Source organism: Pseudochaenichthys georgianus, chromosome 2 (genome assembly GCF_902827115.2).
Source record: "Pseudochaenichthys georgianus chromosome 2, fPseGeo1.2, whole genome shotgun sequence".
Lineage (NCBI taxonomy): Eukaryota > Metazoa > Chordata > Actinopteri > Perciformes > Channichthyidae > Pseudochaenichthys > Pseudochaenichthys georgianus.
In genome coordinates, this window is record NC_047504.1 from 7,838,501 (window position 1) to 7,854,693 (window position 16,193).

Sequence of the window (16,193 nt, forward strand, 5' to 3'; positions counted from 1 at the left end):
TAATGAGAATACACTGCCTTTGTGTTTATGCCGATGACAGCAGCTCATGAAATGGCTCCCTGAGTGATGTAGATTTACGCACTGTGGGGAAACTCTGGTTTATAATCAGTCAATTCATTTCTTTCTTTCTCTTAGTATGGACGGAGCCGATCTGTGTTTCGAAATTGTGAAGAGAGCTGATGCTGGATTTGTGTACAGCGAAGCAGTGGCCAGGTAGGACACACGGAGCTTTTGAAATATTAATGAGCATTTTCTGTGGATGCCCCAAATGATCTCCCGGGTGTCTTGTTTCTGCTCTCCCTGCATCCAGCCACTACATGAGGCAGATTCTGGAGGCGCTTCGGTACTGCCACGACAACAATGTGATCCACCGCGATGTAAAGGTGAGATCCACTCCAAAACACCTGCTTCACTGTGGAACACCTTTTTCATTAAAGGGTTATTTAAATGCCACAAACTCTCATACGACGTGTGAAGGAGATCTTAACTGTCCGTGGGGGACAAAAAGGTCAAACGCTGTTTACGAGAAATGTTCAAACACACACACACTGTTTGCATTATCTTCTAGTTTTTATGTGGCTTTTAGAACAAACTACTCCAGCTACCTTGAAGCCATTGCGTTAAGAGTTCTTCTAGTCGGATTAGCTTCAACCAGTGATTTCAACAGGATTAGCCACCTAGGCATTAGACACTAGCAAAGCAGATGGCCTCTGATCCTCACACGATCACTACCACTTGACAACTCGGTCCCCAAAGGATCAACACGGCCTTATTTTCAGTGTAAAACCAATCTCTGTGTGCTGGGTCGAACCTGGGGGAAACGGTAGTCGCACATTCCTACTGGTGTTTGTTTTAACTCTCTTGGAGTGGCCGGTTGCTGCCTCTTAACACAATTTGAACAATTTAGCAAGACAATTTCCTAATTTCAATTGTCACAACATAAGCTGAGTCTGTGAGGGGGAAGGAAACTACATTTCTCTATCCACACTTCTCCTTTCTTTGAAATATGCAAGGTCATACCACAAATGAACAACTCATCTTCTCATGTGCCAATTCTCTGATACAGCATGTATTCTTCGAAATGCTTCTGTCACTGAAGTCATAAAGTGAGAACGGAAATACCCACGCAGAACAGGAAGTTAGAAACCAACTGGGTGATTGAAGGTAATCGGTAAACAACACATTTGTTTTCACAAAATATTAAGATATGTGCATTGATTCGATTTACAAAGAATCGTCCAAACAGTCCGGACTATGCTTGAAAAGTCAGATAACGTCATCCCTCTTATCCAGTAGCCGGCACCGCGTTCAGTCCTGTGCGGCGCAGGGTGGAGTTGATGATGCAGATGCTCGTCCTGGGGGTGCCCGAGGGGGTGTTAGTCATAGGCACAGAACCTCGTCTGAACTCTGTGGTCGAGCTGTTTGACGTCGCGTCATTAAGGAAGATGAACCGGTTGCCGAGTCGGTGTCCAAGCGCTCGCAGGGCGGTTTTGCGCACTGTGCCGGACAACAGGAAGTACATGACAGGATCCAAACAGCTGTTGAAGGCGGAGAATAACAGCATGATCTCATTGGTGCGGTCCACCAGCTTTAAGTGGTCACACGACATCGCCTCGCTCAGCTGCGAGATGATGTAGACGGGGCGGAAGGCGTGGTAGGGCGCAAAGCAGATGGTGAACAGGAAGAGCACGAAGAAGGACTTCTTGGCAGTGCGCTGGTATCTGTGCGCGTTGGGAAGGTCCGGCTTGTCCCGGGACACCTTCATCAGCTTGGAGGCGATCTTGGCGTAGGAGACCACCAGCATGACGAAGACGAGCCAGAACAGCAGCACCAGCACGCCGTTGAAGTAAGCCTTCCCTTTGGCTTTGCTGCTACGCTGCTTGTACTGAAAGCACTTGCCCTGGAAGTCTTTGTCCTCTGCTGTAGCAATCATGGGCACCAGCGCCACCAGCGACAGCCCCCACAGAGCGCCGCACGCCAACCAGCTCCAGTGCCGGCTGCGCCCCCACAGGCTCATCCTGATGTCTCTCCGCGCTCTGCCCTTCCCCCTCAACCTCAGGTATCTGTCCAAGCTGATGAGCCCCAGTAACGTGATACTGATGTACATGTTCATGTAGAAAAGGTTTCCCACCATCTTGCAGGCGACGGACCCCAGCGCCCAGCGGTTTCCATTGAGATGGTAGAAAACCCTGAAGGGCAGACACGCCAGGAGCACCAGATCAGCCACGGCGCAGTTTATGAGGAACACACGCACAGAGTTGCGGCTTGAATGCAGGAAAAGGAAGACCCACAGGGCGAAGAGGTTACCCACGAGCCCAAACAGGAAGAACAGGGAGTAGAGAACGGCGAGAGGCAGACGGAGGGCGTGGTCATCAAACGAACACTTAGTCTGGTTTGAGGAAGAGGAATTAGGAAGCGAGGTGTCGGTAAACATCGAAACGGGGAGGGTAGAGGTGTTAGACGAGGAAGAGGCTGACAGAGCGAAGAGTAAGGAAGAGGAAGCGGTGGTCATTGTGTCGGAAGAGTGGCGACTTCAGAGTTGTTGATCCTTTGACTCTGAGAACAAAACCAAAAAGACAATTGTCAGTTTATTAAAAAGGTTTTACATTGAAAAGAAAGCGAAGTGCCCTTTGTGACACTGCATTTACGTATTTCATGAGTAATGCACACCCAGGTGAGTAATACGTGGGTTGTAGCATTTAAAGGTCACACACGTAATACTGAAAATTATAGTAATTCATGTAATGCCGTCTAAAAAGGTCAAGCACCTGCACAAAAGAGGCTCGGGAAAATAAATAAATGTTTCTCTGAACAAAAAGAAGTCCTTGCAGGTCAGTGGCGGATCTGCATTCACATCTAATTGCAATTTGCACGCCTGTTTAACTCCTAACTTCCTCTCCCCGGTATTAAAGTAAAGCAGAGAAGTGCACGCCAATACATACGTCGAGTGAAAGCCACAGATGTTTGGATTAGAGCAGAACACTCACCGTCAATATTCCTCCCGGAGAGATTCCAGCACAGCTGCACTTTGAATGCGTGGGAAAGTGTCGAGCGCTGCGGCAGCGAAGCAATCCACTGTCTGTTGAACCGCCATGAATCTGATATCATGCGAAAAGCGTCCTTTTTTCTTCACTATCTGACTGAGGCACAAATCCTGCACACTCCTTTCTCACGTCCTTTTGTTGGAATCTCCTCTTCCTCCACTCTACAGTCTTCCTCTGTAGCAGTCTGTCCTTCTCTATTCTCACCCTCTCCCCCCTCAGATATCTCTGTTCAGTCTGCCGCTCCGCTCCGCTTCTTGTTTTCTCTCTTCCTCTCTTGCTGGCTGCATCTCTCTAATCTCGCACCGCCTCGGTTAACCCCCCCTCCCTCAACCTTTCAATTCTCCATATTACGAGAAGTGCACAAAGTATTAAGGCAGGAAGTGAGCCCACCACACTCTGTCTGGTTCATACAGTACACTGAATGCATTTGACTAAGAAGAGTAGTTTTTAATATTGCCTCCCACCACAGCGACACTAATCCTGTCTGTTCTGCATTGGTGTGCGATGTCGCCAATAAAACATATATTTCTGCTGAGTTTCCAACAACGGTTGTTATCGGTAACATGCAACACCTCACGCAGCAGCTGTCCTACGGCTTCAACTACCGTGAGGCTGAGAGGCAGGGCAGTGGGGGGCACCTACATTCCCAACAGGTGGGTGTACCGGGAGCAGGTGTGGAGACCCACACACCTGGTGCTGATCACTCTGAGACAAAGCCCACAGAGTTGTTCAGTTTTTGTAAGTCGGTTAGCGGCCCGTTAGCTACGTTAGCCTTTGTGTTTTTGAAGGTGTTTTTGAGTTTGGATTCGAACACGGCCCCTGTTGAGATTGCTGCACTACCACTTATACTTTTTGGTCAGCCCAGTTCCTGTTACACTATCTAAAGTTTGAAATTCATGCAGTGACCTGATGCTTATGATCGCCTGTGTGGTGTGTGGCATCATCACTGAGTGTGGTCACAGCTTTGCATGTCGAGTTGTCATTGTGAAACCGTGGCTCCCTAACCAGCGATCGAAGATGCTAGGTCCTGCACTTTGCACAGAGTAAAAAGCAATGCTCTGCACGCTTCTGAAGAATTGCAGAGAATATTTGTTGGTGTCAGCAAAAACAATCATCATGCGTGTAAGCAGATATTGTGCAGGGCATCTTTCGAAATGAATTTCCCCCATTTGACCTGTTGAAATGTAAAATGTGTTTGACATGTTCCTGTAACTTTGCCTCTCTTGTTTTCCTCTGCAGCCTCACTGCGTGCTGCTGGCCTCGAAGGAGAACTCTGCTCCAGTGAAGCTGGGAGGATTCGGAGTGGCAATACAGCTGGGAGAGTCTGGTTTAGTAGCTGGAGGTACAGTAGGACTTGCTGATTCACGCCTCCACATTGTATATCTGCATATGCTAAGAGCAACTTCACTTTGACAGACATGTTCACTGTTTTCTTAACTTTTTGTATTCACCACCCATTTAAAGAGGACATGTTATGCTAATGTTCAGGTTTAAATGAGTGTTTCGCTGCGCGGTAACATTTGTACATGCTTTAATGTTCAAAAAGGTATTTATTCTTCTCATAGCTTAGAGATGTCCCTCCCCTTAGCCATCACGCACAATGTGTCTGATCGTATACAACATACACGCAAAACCCGACAGGAAAGGGAAAACCCAAATCCTCACATTTACGCCTTTGCACCCTCATACCATTGGAGAGCATTTCCCACATGCTCTGGGTTTACACTCACACTGTTCTCCCCGTCTGCGCTGCTCAGGTCGAGTCGGCACTCCTCACTTTATGGCTCCAGAGGTGGTGAAGAGAGAGCCGTACGGCAAGCCGGTGGACGTGTGGGGGTGCGGAGTCATCCTCTTCATCCTCCTCTCCGGCTGCCTGCCTTTCTACGGCACCAAGGAGCGATTGTTCGAGGCTATCATCAAGGGGAAATACAAGGTATGAGCTCATTGACGAGCCGACGTCACTGTCCGTTGTGTTTCCGCCGCCCGGTACGGATCCACTGGACTCTACTGACTCCTTCCAGCGTTCTTTATCGCGATCTGATGACAGTGGTTTGCCCAATACACGTGTCTAAAAGTGTCCTCCTATGTATGCGTGTGTTTGGGTGTCTCTACTCGTGCAGATGAACCCCCGCCAGTGGGCGAACATCTCTGAGAGCGCCAAGGACCTGGTGAGACGCATGCTGATGCTGGACCCCGCCGAGAGGATCACCGTCTACGAGGCGCTCAACCACCCCTGGCTGAAGGCGAGATTACACACTCACACACAGCTGCCAGTCGTGCTGCTGTTTCAAAAATAATTGCGGAAGTTGAATCAAGAAGCGTACATAGAGATACATTCATCTCAACAAGAGACGAGAGGATTTGTGGCAGATTTTAGGCGCTCTGTAAGTCCACACATAAAGATCAACAAACACTAAAAGAAATATGAAATCCCAATGTAATATACCGTACTTTTCGGACTATAAGCCGCAACTTTTCCCCCCATTTTGTTTGTACAGCTAACGGCCACTAGGGAACCTCCTAAATCTATGGATTTGACGGGTACAATTAACCACCTTTAACTCTATGGGCTCTAGGACCGGTCCGCGCCCGCCACCTTTAAGCGGCGGGCTCCAGCAGGAAAAGCTGGAGGCCGGAAAAGAGTGAGACAGGGAGCGCGCCAAAGTAAAAGTGGAACCGAGAGACAGAACGAGAGCAAGACAGACGGACCATTTAGCTGCTGCGGCTTATATGCAGGTGCGCTTTATAGTCCGAAAAGTACGGTACGAAATAATGAGGTTAATCTAATCTAAGACATTAGACAAATAATCAAACATGAATTATCCTATTAAGTAAAAAGGGCTCAAACAAATACATTCACTGTAATTTAAGTAAGGGATTTGTTGTTCTAAAGTCAAGTCAAAATCACTATCGATTGAAACGACCAGACTTTATTCATATAGCACTGTTCGTACACGACCGGTAAAACAAAGTGTGATCACCAACGGAAAATAAAAAGGTCCTTCAAAGCTTATAAACACATAGCTTTGTGATGAATCAGAATGCATAATACCAGTAGAAGTGAATATATCAAGAATGAAATGATTTAAAATCAGTAGAAAACTAAAGGGTGGGTATTGAGTAGTTGACTTGTTAGTCGTGGTTCACACAGAGGACATTACCAAAACATTCCCAAGAACTGTCAGCAACACGCGCCAAAAGAAAAACAGAAGAGTAACATGTTGTGTGACCTTTAAACCACTGCTCTCACAGATGCTGACACTGGAGCACTTCCTTCTGCTTTGAACCACAGCTCTGCTTTCATATCTGTCCTGACACCGCTTTAAAGCCCCCCCCTCCCCCCTGTGTGTTTTACCCTGCTATTGTACTGATGTGAGTATCTGTGTTTGATGTGTGCAGGAGAGGGACAGGTACGCCTACAAGATCCACCTGCCTGAGACCGTGGAGCAGCTGAGGAAGTTCAACGGCAGGAGGAAGCTGAAGGTCAGCAGAACACTGACTCAGAGATTTAATCTGACTTGAGAGGAGGTGCAAACTCCTCCACAGTGTGCACCTGCTTGTCATGACCCAGATGAATGTCTGTCTCTTAACAGCCCTCGTATTCAGACACTGGCTTGGTGTAAACGCTGCTGTTCCCCTCTGTGTGTCCCAGGGTGCAGTGCTGGCAGCCGTTTCCAGCCACAAGTTTAACTCCTACTACGGAGACCCTCCAGAGGAGCTTCATGACTACACGGATGACCCCACCTCCTCAGGTATATCCCACTAAAGAACTCTATTTGAGTTGCTAACCTCTACACACAATTTATTTTCAGACTGGGCTCCCGAAAAGACCATATATGCATATCCATGATTCGGTTTGTATGCGAATAAGAGTTGGTTCCCCCTGAATGTGATCATCCACTGGTGTGCCATGTGAGGTCAAACATTTGCACACATTCACTTTTCAAGCCCTTTCTATTCTGGTGGTTTCTATTCTGGTGTGTTCTCCAGCTGTCTGTGTGGCGCTTCCTGTGTTTAGATGGAGACAGATGTTGCCCCACAGCCTCACTTCCCCGTCTCAGCCACAGACTTTCACTTCCTTTGAGGAAGAGAGTGATGGCAGTACCCATCAGTAGTTATCAGCATGCGGAAACCACCGTTGTTGTAAACCGTAGATGGAGACCACATCACCCCCTGATTAATTTGTGCAAAGCTCCTCGCTGCTCGTGTGCTGAGGGTAACGTGTAGCCGCTGCAGGTAGATGTGTTAACCTCCCACGTACGTCCTTTCTGCCGAGCTGGCAGTCTGCTGCAGCTTCCTGGTGACCGGTTTATCTTTGAATGTAGCCCCGGGGACCAGAGGAAGGCTTGGCGTGTATTGCAGTCATTGACTTTGTCTTCATTTCTTTATTGGAGACATACCCCATAAAGTAACTGTCTGGTTTTCATGTGAATTAATCAACAAAGGTTTATTATTATTAAAAACTGTTAGTTGTTTTTTTTGTTAGTACTTATTTTACAATGTTGTTTCGGTTTTCTTTTCAGTGTTTTTACAATATATAGTTATTTTTCTAATACAATGATCACAATATTTTCTTCTAAAATGTATCCAACATTACTGACAGCAAATATATATTAAGGTATATTTTGAACTTTTCTTTACAATATTGTTCCAGTAAAAATGTATTTTTCAGAGTAACTTTTCATGCAGTTTTTATCACAGTGTTGAGGTTAGTTTATATTAGCTTTAAAAGTGTCAGGCTTGACCGTAGAAATGCAACGACTCCACGCGCTTTTGACCGGGTCATAATGAAATAGCTTTAGCTGGTGGACAATATTTCCCTGAGCCCGGTCGTACTGCATTGTGGGACCCTGCTGTAGTCGCAGAGCTTTCCTCGTTATGCTGCTTTTTGCGAATGTTCCTTTCTCATTCTCCAGTCTGCTCCTTTTGTTGTCCCTTCGCTTCCTCGCACTGGCTCTTTAGTGTCTCTGCCTGTCCGCTCTCTGCTTTCTCTGTGGGTTGTTACATCTTTAGTTGCACTGCACCTCCTCTAATCTTTGTTTGGTGTTGTTTTCTTCTGCCGTGCTGTCTGTAGGACTGCTAGCTGCTGAAAGTACGTATCCCTCTCCCCGCCTGCCATTAGACTCATGATTTGCAGTGTCATCATGACGCTTTTTCGCTGCATGTATCCCTCCGAGTGTTAAATGAATGGGTTATAATCCTGCAACATGGCTCCCTCTGTCTCCCCTCTCCTGTCCTTCTCTGGAATGCTCTACTTTAACCCTAATGCCACGTTTTGACCTGTAATTATTACATTCATTCTTGTTATTCCATGCACGAGAATCCGTCTACGACATACTGTGACTTTTTCCGATTAGCAAAACAAGAGTATAACCTTTATTTGAAAGTGCAGCACATTTTACTACAGTGACTGTAACAAGTTTACTGACTGTTCAGTCTTTCAAACGGACGGTGCAGAATAATTGTGCGCAGGAGAACATTATTATTCAGTGGGATTAATTTCCTAGAGAAATACCGTACTTTACTCTATTATTGATCTGCACACGTCTGGGTTTCAAATATGCGTCTCTAATTGGATGATGCGTGTAAACAGAGTAATTAACACCTGAGAACTATATAAAAAATGTCTCGTGTCACGCCTCACGGTAATTATTCATTCAAATCCCCTCATTAGCCTCTTTGTGAGTGGGATGATTCTCTCCACGGGCATCTGTTCTTCCAAAGAGTATTTGATTGTTAGGCAAACGCAGACTCTGTTGATGTCGGGAACACTACTGGTTTTATGGCGAAATATCTTAACGAACGTTCAAATATTTCCGCTTCACTTTGCTTTCCTCCCACTGTCTTGTATTTGTTCTAATATTCTGTGTTGTTCCTGGGCGCACTGCTCGTCACCCATCCTCCACACTGGGACTTTTTGGAAGTGACTTTCCTCTGATGTTTTTATTGATGGCGTACAGCGCTGTTTTGCTGCATGTGTGGGCGATGCAGCAGGTCCTTGGGGTTAATCGTTCTGTGTGTGTGTGTGTGTGTGTGTGTGTGTACGTACTCTGTTGTGATGTCTTGCGTGTCTTTTTCTCTGTGTGGTGTTTCTGCTTTCTGTTTCGCTTGTTGATGTTCAGTGTTTTGCTTTTTGTGTAGTTTTGCGAGTGTCTGCAGCGACTGCTGGGTGCAGCAGCGGGCGTGTGTTTCATTGTATTTATAAGAGTGTGTAACACGTGTTTTCAGGGGCAGTATCGCAGGTTTTGGACAGTCTCGAGGAGATTCACGCCTTGACGGACTGCAGCGAGAAAGACATGGACTTCCTGCACAGCGTCTTCCAGGACCAGCACCTCCACACCCTGTTAGATGTGAGTAGAAATCCCAACACATCACAAGTCAAGAGTTAGCTATTGTCACTATTAGTCTTTAATGCACCTTTAATGTTGTAGCCTGTACAATTCATATTGTCTAACCAGATGAAACTGCGCTTACTTGTCGTTTCAGCTCTATGACAAAATCAACAGCAGGTCGTCCCCTCAGATCAGAAACCCTCCGAGTGACGGAGTGCAGCGAGCCAAAGAGGTGAGGAACCGGCTGCTCGTTTTCACGGAATAAACACGCAATTGAATCACATTTAAAACAGGGATCTCATTGATGTCATTTCAGCCACGAGCTGAGATCCTTTCTGGGGATCCTAAAAGCTTTCTAGGTTTCTGCTGACACCCGTTTCTCCTTTACGTTTCCTCACCAGGTACTGGAAACGCTCTCCTGCTACCCCGAGAACATGGAGGCCAAGGAGCTCAGGAGGATCCTCACACAGCCACACTTCATGGTGGGGAAAGATGTATTAGATATAGATATTTGTTGTCCCATGTGCACTCAAGGCATACAGTACTGGGGCGGGAGATTACAACATATGGGGTCAGAAAATAGGGTTCTCGCAAAGTCCACAAAGCTCCTGAGCACCTGAGCCGGGAGAGGGAAGGACACGGGGAGAGGGACGAGAGCCGAGGAGGAGGCAGGAGGAGGCTGATGAGTGTAGAGGCTGAAATGGACAAGAAGGACAATTAAAGAGTATATTTGGATTGAAAGCTGATGCACCTGGACGCCATGTTAAGGTATAACTATTGAGAAAGAGTTTGGCCCGTGTTGAGTGTAATTTCAAGAGTGTTTTAATGCATGTCCAGTCGTCTGTATTGCGTTTGTTTAATTTGTCACTTGCAAAATTGAACTGCAGCTAAATGTCGAACGGTACCATCTATGCAACTATAGGGAGCCCACATAAAGGCCAGTCACAGCGCCAGGGGTTCGGTTAAATCCAGTCAGCCCGCGTTGCTCTTTGACCCGACTGGCTGCCACAGTGCTTTAGTAGAATGGATGTGAAGGGTTTAAGCATGGCAGCACATGAGGCTAGCACACCTCCCTTACAGATAACTAGCCTTTACATGTTTGTGTGTGCGGCGTTGGATTCCAGTTATGACCCAAGGAAATACTTTGTTCTTGGTTATCGTCAAGCAGCCACAGTGATGTTCACCGCCTTAACCAACACGGTGTCTCTGCGCTGAGCAGATGTGACTGTTTGGCACACGCAGCGTTTGTGAAAACACTCAGTGTGTAAGTGACACGATTAGTGGCCGGAGAGGATTAGTGTGAGCCACATGGTTCAATGCTGGAGCTGTCCACGTGGCCGTGTGTGTGTGTGTGTGTGTGTGTGTAGTAACACGTTGTTAGAGTGTTTTCTGCTGTTCAGAGCAGCTTGGGATTGTAGTCCAAAGTCTTTCCTCAACATAACAGTTGTTGACATGGCCTGTGGCTGTCCTCTTGTGTTTACTGCACGGTGTAATGACTGGCAGAAGCAATAGACTTCACTGCTATAGGAAAACAGACTTACTGACCATTAATGTGTGTGTGTGTGTGTGTGTGTGTGTGTGTGTGTGTGTGTGTGTGTGTGTGTGTGTGTGTACACAACCCAGGCTCTACTGCAGACCCACGACGTGGTGGCCCACGAGGTGTACAGTGACGATGCGTTGAGGGTGACCCCCCCGCCCACCTCCCCTTACCTGAACGGAGACTCCCCAGACAGCACCAACGGGGACATGGACCTGGAGAACGTCACGCGGGTCCGCCTGGTCCAGTTCCAGAAGAACACAGACGAGCCCATGGTGCGTTGACCAGCAGATATCACATACGGATACATGCACAGTCTTTCTTTTCAACACCCAGTTAACTTTTGGAAACATGTACCGGCGGTAAATATTTAGAAGAATCCAGATGTTATGATTTTTAAACCCCGAGTAGGAGTAAGTGTTCCTTTTGCCTTGGTGTTGGGTGATGTGGACGGAAGGTACGGTTACCCTCAGGTCTCCCTCTCACCCTCTGTCTGTCTCCTTTAGGGCATCACTCTGAAAATGAATGAACTGAACCACTGCATCGTGGCGCGAATCATGCACGGTGGAATGATTCATCGACAAGGTACGCACCCCTATCCAAGCACATAAGAAGAATCAGAGGGATAATGGAAACTGTTGGGGGGACTAACTTGCGGATAATTGAAATGCTTCTATGGGTCAGGCTCCCTGAGAGGGGGGCCAACCGGCTGCGTCCTGGCGTGTGCAGCCTTTATTAACGTATTCCGTTTTGGCTTTAGGGACTCTGCACGTAGGAGACGAGATCCGGGAGATAAACGGCATCAGCGTTGCTAATCAGACGGTCGAGCAGCTCCAGAAGATGCTGGTATGTCCCACACATTATTGTTGTTGTGCCTTAGTGTGTATTTGTATTAGCAGGCGTCGTGACATTTGGATTTGTCAGCAGCTGCCGCACTATGCCGACAGTGCTAACGATAGTTTGTGTGTAGTTTATTTTCCATTATTGTTTTGTCTCGTGTGTAATAAAAGCTGATCCGAAACATGCCTTTCTTTACTGTTCGCGCACAGAGGGAGATGAGGGGTAGCATCACCTTCAAGATTGTGCCCAGCTACCGGTCCCAGTCCATGTCTTGCGAGGTAGGGATTCAGAAACACCGGCATGGACTTTAACATATTGTATTTTGGGTGGAAAAATAAAACGTGTATCATTTCTTTGTTGCAGAAAGAGTCACCAGATGTGTCCCGGCAGTCGCCCGCAAACGGACACGCCAGTGTAACCAGCTCCATCCTGGTAGGTGTCTTAGTTCAAAGAAGAGCATTTCATATGTATTGTTTTTATAGCGTATAAAAGCTATAGTGCAAGGTATCGTGTCAGCTGTGAAGTTTCATACCTTGAAATTGCTCCACCAGAATCAGTGGCACGTGTTGTTTCCTTCAAATAAAAACACGCCACCTGGTTTTGGTGTGATTTGATGGTTTTATTAGTGCGCAATTTATTAAAACACTACATTTAAAAACACGTCTTATCCCAACTAGGACCTGCCGGCGACGATCCAGCCCAAAGGCCGCCAGGTGAGACTTCCAAAGTCCTTACACTGAACTTATTTAACTGTTTAATCCTCTTCCTTTTGCTACCGATATCACAACTAACACGCGTGGCAACAGATCTGCACGTATAGTATGCATTCGTGTGTTCTTCCATTCCCATCACGTGTATTTAGTTTCTCCAATGTCAGGCAGCAACGTGACTCTTGAACATTGGAAAGGATTCCTCCACAATTAAGCAGATGTAAAGAAGAAAAGAGAATGCGAGGAGCCCTCGGTCCGTGTCCTCTGAAAAGCATTCCTCGGCTGATTTAGGACATTATGTCTGTGTTGCTGTGCGTCTGTCACGCCGGTGTACCTTTTTTAAACGTGGTAGAAACACTGTCATTGATCAGACTCCACATCCTATTTTCTTGACGCCGCTCTGCCGAATGTTTTCTTCAGCATGATATACGTGTAAGTGTGTGTGATGCTCTCAACCCCATAGATCTCCAGACCTGCTATCAAGGACAAATTGTCCATCAAGGTAAGACGTCTCTTAGTGGACCCTTTGTAGAAGTAGCCCCCTCCCATCCCCATGGCAAAGTGCGGTTCCCCATCGTAGTGGTGTGTAGATCCCATGCTGGCTATTTGGTGTGTCAGTGGTCATGAAAGGCAACCCAAAAATGCGTGCGTAAGCCGCGTTAAGAAAGGTTGCTCGGTAGCTGCGGTCCGCTTTCATTTTTCCAACTGTCTGTGCTGTGCAGCGCTTTGGGTCACACGCTGTGGACTTGCCCTCTTCTTTCTGTCACCACGGGCTCGGGTGCAGCATTTTTTTATTCCTTTTACGTTGGCAGCTTGGCCGATCATTTTGTATCCCCCCTCCATACATATTCATTGTCGTCTTTGCCGCCGAGTCACCCGCTAACTCTGCCACTTTTACAGATTTACGTCCGCGCTCAGTTCGAGTACGACCCTACCAAAGACGACCTCATCCCGTGCAAGGAGGCGGGCGTCCCCTTCCGCGTCGGGGACATCATTCAGATCATCTCCAAGGACGACCACAACTGGTGGCAGGGAAAGTTGGAGAACACCAAGAACGCCACGGCGGGACTCATCCCCTCGCCTGAGCTGCAGGAGTGGTAAGAGACACACCTTAAAATGTTTTTATGTTGTAGTGAAATAAAGGATACGTTTTCTTTAAATGTATCAATGTATTTATTATCTCGCCTAATCTACCTCTGTGTAGTCAACGACATCATGTACAAATGCTGTATTAGAAAATATTGTAATGTTAAAGTTTCTTGATTTTGTGTGTCGTGTCAAGTCTTTTATCAACGATAGTCAAGCAAGTCTCAAGTCCAAAAATATGCGAGTCCCCCACCTCTGCTCGTAAGACAATCCTTTTTGATATCCTCCAGAAATGAATAAAAGCTAAATCGGCTTGCCATAATTCTTTGTCGTAACTTGTTACCGTTTAATTATTTCTCCGCGTACGCGCCTGTAACTGTTTTTGACAACCGTTGCAATGATTTTACTTCCGCACACGTGGCCCGGAGGCGGTCTATCACATTGACCGCTTCTCGACCTCCACCAAGGCTCACCATTAAGCGAAGGCCTTGTTTCTTACACACCATTTTGCTGAACCTTAACTACCACAATCTTCTTTCTTTGTTGCATTCCATAACCCTTATTTTATGTAATATATATAATACAACACATTATTAACGTTCAGGTATTTGGTAATAATTAAAGGCACACATTAATGCCGGACGACATACGAGTTACTGTAGAGGTAAGGTACAGTAACAGCGTACGTGTGTGTGTTGCAGGCGCGTGGCGTGCATAGCGATGGAGAAGACCAAACAGGAGCAGCAGGCGAGCTGCACCTGGTTTGGTAAGAAGAAGAAACAGTACAAAGACAAGTACCTGGCCAAGCACAACGCAGGTAAGCATTGCCGTCCGCACACAGCGCAAGGAAGCTAATTGACTATATATATGTATTTGTATACTAAGCTGGGATTTTGGGGCATCGTTTGCAAGGCCACGTAAGGGTAAAGGAAAATATAACATTACTGTCGCACCTGTTTGTGTTAGTGCTGCACGTCTGTTGCATTTCCCTCTGACAGACCTCTCCCACTGCCTTCTGACTAACAGTGTTTCAAGTAACATTTAGACGGCAACAAGTTTTTGTGTTTTTGTTTAGTGTAATGAGGTTTTTCTTTTACAGTGTCTTTTTTTATTAACCCTTCCTTCCTTCCGCTCCCACCCTTTGTCCATATTTCATGCTGTCTCTTACCCAATGACATGGCTGCATGTAAGTAACTCCAGACAGCTGGCGCCCAGCTTCTGTGTTTTTCTACCTCTATCTGCTTTTGAAAACTTGTCCCTAATGTGTCTTTGTTAGCAATGTATTTTCACAAGACATATCATGGAGGTGATGTAACAAACAGAAACATCCACACTTCAAGTACAGTGCAGTTATAGTTCATCTTTATTGATTCCCAGAGGCAGTGCTTAGCACGGATATCTTCTGTCTGGCGCATGGAGTACTTGGGTCTTGGGCCAAACAGTTATACAAAATAATGAACATTTAAAGTATATAAGAATAATATGCATAATTAGTTTGGATTCTATTTAGTGATGAAAGGTGCAGCTAGATGAATTGTTTTTCCATCCTTGACTGTTTCTAGTGCAGCTATGTGCCGGAGGTGAATTCTCCCTTCATGTTCTAATGTCGAGTTTGTAGCGGACATAACTGAGAATTTTGTTGTCTAAAATATGTCGAGTAGAAGTAGTTTCCACTCCTGTCAGGGAAGTGCCACTAGCTTGCGCTCCTGACTTAATACCAAGAGCGTTTGTAATGTGTGAGCATATCAATACTGTGTCTTCACAAAGCAGGAGTCTGGTGTCGGCTGCGAATACGCTGTTTGTCAATTAACACCATGTGCCAGACTAATGCTCCTCTCGTGTCGCACAGTGTTTGACCAACTAGATCTGGTGACATACGAGGAAGTGGTCAGAGTGCCGTCTTTCAAAAGAAAAACACTAGTGTTGCTCGGTAAGTAACCACGCGTTTATATTGTCTTTATTAGGGTGAAAGTTGTTCAAAGCAATTGTCTGTGAGTAAGTTGTGAGATGTGGAGATTGCAACACTTGAGGATTGAGGTTCAGCCAATGCGTGGTTGGATTCCCATGAGCTGGAGCAGACAGCTGTGTGTTGCTTGGAAGCCATCTTGGTTTCCTTCCTTTGTTCTATTGGGACCATCCCTGGCAAAGAACAGAAAGCTCAATTAGCAAGACGGAAGATTCACAAGCAGAGAATTGCAAGTCCCAAAAATGTACACCAAGTTAAATGCAACTCTATTCTGATCTTTTATGTATTGTCCATTTCTGGATTTGCTTTTCGCTATTCTTACTCGCACTGTTATTATTATTTGTATGGTATTACTACAGTTAAATGATCTCGGCTCTCTTATCTTCCAGGTGCACATGGAGTCGGCAGGAGGCACATCAAGAACACGCTCATCACCAAACACCCCGACCGCTTTGCCTACCCCATCCCTCGTAAGTCAAGCACAGACAATACAACACACTGTATCGTGGGGGTTCCTTGTGTGCCGTGGATTAGCTTCCTCTCCTCTTATCAATTAACTGTTCTTATAATAAAGATTGTCCTATGTTTTGTACATAGCTGTCTCTGTATTTATTGGAAGGTTCTGACAAAGTGGTAGTGTTTCCTGCCACACCTACTACTACTACTGATCTTTCATTT

The 16,193-nt window shown here is 46.2% G+C and overlaps 2 protein-coding genes across 8 annotated transcripts in view; one reads left to right on the forward strand and one right to left on the reverse strand.

Annotated features, from left to right (window-relative positions):
• LOC117459552 (peripheral plasma membrane protein CASK) overlaps positions 1–16,193 on the forward strand; it is a 35,497-nt gene that overhangs the window by 15,666 nt on the left and 3,638 nt on the right. For 2 of the 7 annotated variants that reach the window (XM_071205437.1, XM_071205438.1), the window contains exons 5-26: positions 136–213; positions 311–383; positions 4,284–4,386; positions 4,802–4,976; positions 5,146–5,287; positions 6,444–6,527; positions 6,697–6,796; positions 8,119–8,136; positions 9,273–9,394; positions 9,531–9,608; positions 9,778–9,858; positions 11,000–11,188; positions 11,420–11,498; positions 11,674–11,759; positions 11,963–12,031; positions 12,117–12,185; positions 12,431–12,466; positions 12,927–12,965; positions 13,364–13,560; positions 14,251–14,366; positions 15,399–15,479; positions 15,905–15,985. In XM_071205437.1, coding sequence (XP_071061538.1) covers positions 136–213; positions 311–383; positions 4,284–4,386; positions 4,802–4,976; positions 5,146–5,287; positions 6,444–6,527; positions 6,697–6,796; positions 8,119–8,136; positions 9,273–9,394; positions 9,531–9,608; positions 9,778–9,858; positions 11,000–11,188; positions 11,420–11,498; positions 11,674–11,759; positions 11,963–12,031; positions 12,117–12,185; positions 12,431–12,466; positions 12,927–12,965; positions 13,364–13,560; positions 14,251–14,366; positions 15,399–15,479; positions 15,905–15,985 — 2,096 coding nt within the window. The remainder of the gene's footprint in view (positions 1–135; positions 214–310; positions 384–4,283; positions 4,387–4,801; positions 4,977–5,145; positions 5,288–6,443; positions 6,528–6,696; positions 6,797–8,118; positions 8,137–9,272; positions 9,395–9,530; positions 9,609–9,777; positions 9,859–10,999; positions 11,189–11,419; positions 11,499–11,673; positions 11,760–11,962; positions 12,032–12,116; positions 12,186–12,430; positions 12,467–12,926; positions 12,966–13,363; positions 13,561–14,250; positions 14,367–15,398; positions 15,480–15,904; positions 15,986–16,193) is intronic. The other 5 variants (XM_071205440.1, XM_071205443.1, XM_071205444.1 and 2 more) reach the window with 5 other exon arrangements.
• On the reverse strand, positions 696–3,299 carry LOC117459753 (probable G-protein coupled receptor 34). The gene is made up of 2 exons (XM_034100855.2): positions 2,988–3,299; positions 696–2,556 (listed from the first exon to the last, which is right to left on the reverse strand). The coding sequence occupies exon 2, from the start codon at positions 2,510–2,512 to the stop codon at positions 1,286–1,288; it is 1,227 nt and encodes a 408-aa protein (XP_033956746.1). The 5' UTR covers positions 2,513–2,556; positions 2,988–3,299; the 3' UTR covers positions 696–1,285.

Excerpts from the sequence above, each read along its gene's own strand:
- LOC117459753 (XM_034100855.2), bottom strand. The coding sequence starts at position 2,512 with ATGACCACCGCTTCCTCTTCCTTACTCTTCGCTCTGTCAGCCTCTTCC.